Below are 5,984 nucleotides of genomic sequence, written 5' to 3'. Positions count from 1 at the left end.
GTAATGGGCGTAATCCCCATTGCAAGGCAATGTGCATATGTCAGCGTGTGTGTATGACTGTGATACTCCTACATAATCTGCTTACCGTTGTAAGTCCGTTTATGATTCAATTGACCTGATATGTTGGTGTTTGTTGCATCTCTACAAATACAATGCCTATATTATTATCTACGTTAGGTGATCTTACCGTATACAGCCCCAAACTGTTAACAAAATGCTTTACGAAAATTAAAGTGTCACATCAAGTACTAAAATATTAAAATTTAGTAATATGGGCAAGAAACATCCAAACATATCTGGGCTTCTATATGTATTTTTTGCCACGTTTTCGTGCGTTACTGCTTATACTAGGTATACTAGTTTTCTTTCGAGTTGCAACGGTAGGCTAGGCGAGACCTATTGTCCCTCACTGGTTCCAACTCCGCATTCAAAATTTTAATGTACAAACAAATAACCTAATTTTTTTTGTATAAGCATTAACCAATTCTCATAATGACGACTTTATAATATGGTAACTAGGTGGAAACATTTACCTATAATACAGTATTACTGGAAGTGTCTCCAAAACCGAGCATTAAGAAAAAAGGTTGGGTTCTTCATAAAACTCCTACTAAGAAGGGATTGTGACGTGAGGTTAGGCTAAATGACTGAACCCGGTAAAAAGGATGGTAAAGATAACTGGCTACTTTGCTACATTAGAGTGCCCCAACATAGACATTTTGAAGACAGCATATACATCCCCGACTTCCGAGACCCCAAACAAAGGGATCCATAAGAATTAAATTAGCATTTGATTGATATGCCTTTGATTCACTAGTATATCATCACTGCATTCTCGACCTAATGCAGTAAAGAATAGAAGTCTGATAAAACAAAGTACACTATAACCTGTGTCCCAGATCTCATAGCAAGCAGTGCACGATTTCATCACTGGGCCCACGACTATAGCAAGAGATCGACCAAAATTCCTTCACTTTGGTCACGACTGTCGTGTACGTAAGACAGCATTTCTTAAATTAGGTTAAAAGGGCGGTTAAAACGGGAGTCAAAAGTTGTCACTTCAATATTCTTTATAAAACCATACACTGTACATTACCTTCTCCTCTTCAGGTACACACTACACAACGGAGTACGGACCATATCACCAATAACTCGAACAAATACCCGCTCTCCTTCCTTCCGGCGCTAACGGGAGGGTCTGCGAGTTAACTGCTAGACAGTTCCTGACTCTGAGAAAGCGCTTTAGACCACCTGCGTTTCCAAAACTGTTGCGCATTCATCTATCTAACTGTGCTTCCGCTGAGGAAATTTATCCTCTCTACACAGTTGTGAAAATGAGGACTAAGGAGTGCCTTCAGATATACCAAGAGGACTTCCCAAACGAAGTTTCTCTTTCTTTAACAAAAAAAGAATAAGTTGCATAACTTATGAAAGTATTTAAGTTTGGAAATACCATCCGGTCATTCATCGTTGGTCCGGAAACCAGGAGAACTTTGGACTGAACGAAGTAGTTTGAGAACGGTTGGACATAATATATTGCTTACTTCAAATCAAGCTACTCTGTGTCAGAGCATCCCTAGGACACATATCTTCTCCAGCATGTGGTAAGTTCCCTTAATTGTCCTAGTGGGCCAAGGTGTTGCGAAAACTTGGGCAATATAATATAGGCTAAACAGATTAAAAAAAAAAAAACAACCACATATCCGTGAATAACTTTAATAAAACTATATAGTTTTATGTATAGTATGTACAAGACTGGCTGCCAGTACTTCCTTTTGACAACTGTTTTGGAGTATTTATAATATCCAAATAAATTTCTGATTTTAAAAATATTTACTATATACATCATAAAAGACACAGACAAGTGATGACAGTCATAATAATTCAATGGAAGAATACACTAGGAACATGATCGAGTTACTCACATTTGATGAAATATACCTTCACAAACTATGACATTTTAATTGTTTCAAAGAATCATTTCTCCTTAGATGTCCAAAACCAGCTTCTCCCTTACAGATCCACATCATTCTAGAGAGGAGATATCCATTAATTCTGAACAGTAGTAGTAGTAGTAGTAGTAGTAGTAGTAGTAGTAGGGATCTGCCCATCAAACAACTATGAAGTATGGTAAACAACTAAATTCCGCGGACATTGCCTTTGCAACGGAACATCATGATTCTTTGTCTTTCTTACACTGGCATTTTCTTCATCACTTCATTACCATTTCTCAGAAATAAAAATAAATGCCACAACTGGCATACCTGGCTGCACAGTGGCATTACTTACATGTATATGGCATCTTTTTATCACAAAATGACGAGCCGAACGCTAGAAAGAGGAAGAAACTCTATTCCTTTTTTTACCAAAATACGCATCTCAGCAGTCTCAGTACAACCAATACGAAACATGTCTGTCCAAGCAACATATTAAAAATAAATTATCCTCTTTTTAACATTCGACGAAAATCGACTTGATATAGAAAACCTGAACTGTGTGTGTGCAACAAAACCGGGAACCCACTAATACCCTCATTGCAAGGGCATCACGATTCTCAAATTCGACCAAAAAGGAAAAAAAAAGGCTTCCTTTAAAAACCTCCCGTCTGTCTCCTTGCGAGGGGATTAATCGCCCACGGGCCGCACATTATTCTCATCACATTCATAAAAGTACACATGACACGTAACATACAAAAGGGGAAGTTGAAAGTGAATTCAAATGAATTTGTCTTTTGTCCGAAGCCTTGTGAATGAGTCAGCTTACTACGGAGGAGCAACTCGACTGCTTTCGTCAAAATAACTAACACAATGCAACACCAATTTCACAAATTATATAAATTTGCTTCTACATGTCAAGAAAAATGAAAAGCTTTACAATACAAATTTTGGATTGCATTACATATCGAAAATACTGTTCTATTCTACAATAAAGATTGGAAAATTTTTATATCAGTATGGAAGGCAAGATTAGCAGTGACGTTAACAACTAATCAAGTAGTATTGTTTGTACCTTACGTGAACTGCAATTATCTATATAACATCGAGAGATGAAAAAAAAAACAATAAAAACTTCGTCTCATCCTTAAGTACACAGAAAAGTCCTTACTACGTACCGTAACAAATGAGAGGTTCCTCTTTAATCCTCTGAGTTGAATTAATCTCATTTGCCATCGTTCATAAAGAAGATATAAAACCTCATTTTATTGTAAAAAAAAAAAATCTCGATTCCCTACTTTAAGCACAGATCCGCACAGCCTTTCTTAATTCAAAGTCCTGCATATTTCAGTAAAAGATGGAAGGAATGGCGGCACATTCGTAAGACGTGCACGGCTAATAAATAACATGGGAAAACTTCGAGTAGTTCTACAAAGTAAAATTGTGGAAATCGACTGAAAAAAAATGCGATTATTTATATCGATCAAAACCCACGAGGTCATAATTAAGTTTAGATCATAATTTTAGTTTTTGGAGCAAACATGTGCAATAACATTTGATAAAAAGAAACCTGGGTCTTCCATTAAGTAACTAATGCCTTGTTGCAATACTTGTATACAATAAACCCCCAACTACTAATAGTCATTGGAGAGATGCATTGTGTTCAGCTTGCTAAAAACTTATCGTTGAGAATAAAGAATAAGTTATTGTTGACAATAACTGCACTATTTTTATACATCAGCGTTTGAGGTAGTCTGTGATTGAGGCAATTTCGATGAATTACAAACCCATAATTATGCGGGAAAAAGTGGTTGCATTTGCCACCAAATCCCACACGAATCTTTTTTTTTTTTTTTCATTTTTTTTCCTTTCGGTCTGACGGTAAATATCCAGAGCCAATATCTATGTAACCAACCAACCAATGGGAGCTGCTGAGCAAGAGCTTCCGCCAATGGAATGAGTCTTCGATATCTGAAAAGGATATTTATCGCCAACTTTAAAAAAAAACTGTAATTAAATATAATTAATATCGGCAAATAAAGTCCATGATCATCATCCTTTATCATAAAGAGAAGGTCTATGGATTTCATTCTCTTTAGTGGTTCATCGTCGAGTTGCAGTTATTCCTCACCGGGTCTTGATAGCAACTGGACATAACAGAAATGAAAAAAAGTTAAAGGTTTCGCATACTTAAAAATTACAGCACCATGGATTTATTCCGTTGAAAGACTCCGTTTGGTAGGCCACCAAGACACGAAGCTGATACAGTTTCTAGTAAAAAAGAAAAATAGTTCACTTTGGTTTAATCTCTTCTTACGAGAAGTTAGTAAGGCCAGACAAGGCTGCTGCTTTGCTCTCTACTCTTCTTAAGGCTACTTTTTCTCTTTATACACTTAGCACTGCTTAATTTCGCTCTCTTACTCTACACAAGGCTGCTTTCATTTCTATACACTTCCTTGCTACTTCCTACACACTGACTCAGTCGAAATAAGTAATCCCGGACTGCACGACTCGTGACTGTTTCTCTCCTCTTCGAAATCCTCCATTTCTGAAGAAGGAAGTCTTTCGCCTCCTGCGGTCAGTTCCAAAATCTACCCTTTAAGATACATCGCAACTTTCCTCGTGGAAAAACACAAGCACTTTCAGTAATCTCGTGATTTCCTCTGGATGGAAACTAATACTATTTAAATCTTGACTTTATTTAATTGCATCCTACCTACTATCCTTTCTTAGTCCGTGTCTTATCATTTCAGTGAATCTTATACACTCCGTACACGCTTCTCTATTTGCAACAATACGCGTTTCCTAGTGCTTTAGTTCGTTTCTTTGATACTCCATACATCTTGAAAACAAGGACAAGAAAATACGGAGGCGTTCCTGCGGGACACTCGACCACAGCAGCAGCGCCGTTTCTATCCAAAAGGTCTCTTTCAGCCCGGGTCTAGACCGAGCTCCCGCCGCCACTACACTTGAGTCTCGGAACCACATTTGTGTCTGGAGGAGTGCCCCAAGTGGTGTTTCTGAGGAGGAGGGGGAGGAGGAGGATACCGCTGAACGTAGCCGTGCACGTCTACCAGGCCCTCCTGGCGGCGCGGTTGAGGCACGTAATGCACGGGTGGGTGTTTGTGCATGCCGACGTTGTTCTGTACGAGGTGCGGTGCCTGAAGATACGGAGGCAGCGGCTGCTTTCCGGCCGTGAATCTCTTGAAGAACCTCTTCCAGGAGTTGAGGACGCGACCGTTGATGAGGAAAAGGCCGCCCATGATGCCCACGGCCATGGACATGAAGATCTTCAACATGAACACTTCCATGTTCGGCCGAACAGTCGGGTCCCTCAGCCAGTGCTCGCGCTCCACGTACTCGTAGAAGGTGGCACCAACCTGCAAGGAAACCGTGACAAGGTGTTTAGGGTTGGTCTGCTAAGGAAACCAAGCGTCCATGGCTTGGCACTTTTGGGTAAAACTACAACTAAAACAAAGCATGCAATAAGAGAATAAATCAATGAACGACTCGGAGAAATGCAGCAAATTTAACAGAATAAGTGAATAAACATTGTTACCGTTGCAGAGGAACATTTTAAAGAATTAGTAAAGAGTAGCAATTACCCTAATTAATATTTTAATTTTATGCCGTTTCCCCGACAATAGAAAAAAAAAAAGTCAATGTTCCTAACAAAATTATACAGAAACAGATGACTCGAGAAACTTCTCCATCAGCACAAACAGAAAGCTTATGAACAACGCACTGAAACTCCCACACAAACTGTCATTCACTCTTCCAACAGGCTTTCTCTCTCCCTGGTTACCCAAGCCCTTCCAAATTCTAATTTCAAATATCTGCCGGTCCATCTATCCAACAAGTCCTGGATCTTTATGTCTAATTCTTCATATTGGTATTAGCTTTCTGTTAAAGAAAACTATTGAGATGGCTTTGCCTGTCCGTCCGCAGTTTTTCTGTCCGCCCTCAGATGTTAAAAACTACTGAGGTTAGAGGGCTGTAAATTGGTATGTTGATCATCCGCCCTCCAATCATCAAACATACCAAATTGTA

At 39.0% G+C, this 5,984-nt stretch overlaps 1 protein-coding gene across 1 annotated transcript in view; it reads right to left on the bottom strand.

Annotated features, from left to right (window-relative positions):
• Window positions 1–1,700: 1,700 nt before the first annotated feature.
• The window catches only part of LOC135222796 (frizzled-4-like), a 106,475-nt gene continuing 102,191 nt past the window's right edge, over window positions 1,701–5,984 (bottom strand). Inside the window, exon 4 of the mRNA XM_064261086.1 lies at window positions 1,701–5,314. Within this exon, the coding sequence (XP_064117156.1) occupies window positions 4,898–5,314 (417 nt within the window). The 3' untranslated portion in view covers window positions 1,701–4,897. The remainder of the gene's footprint in view (window positions 5,315–5,984) is intronic.

This window comes from Macrobrachium nipponense, chromosome 8 (genome assembly GCF_015104395.2).
Source record: "Macrobrachium nipponense isolate FS-2020 chromosome 8, ASM1510439v2, whole genome shotgun sequence".
NCBI classification, from domain to species: domain Eukaryota; kingdom Metazoa; phylum Arthropoda; class Malacostraca; order Decapoda; family Palaemonidae; genus Macrobrachium; species Macrobrachium nipponense.
The sequence above is the reverse complement of the archived record's forward strand: the minus strand, read 5'-3'. Positions and strand labels throughout refer to the sequence as shown.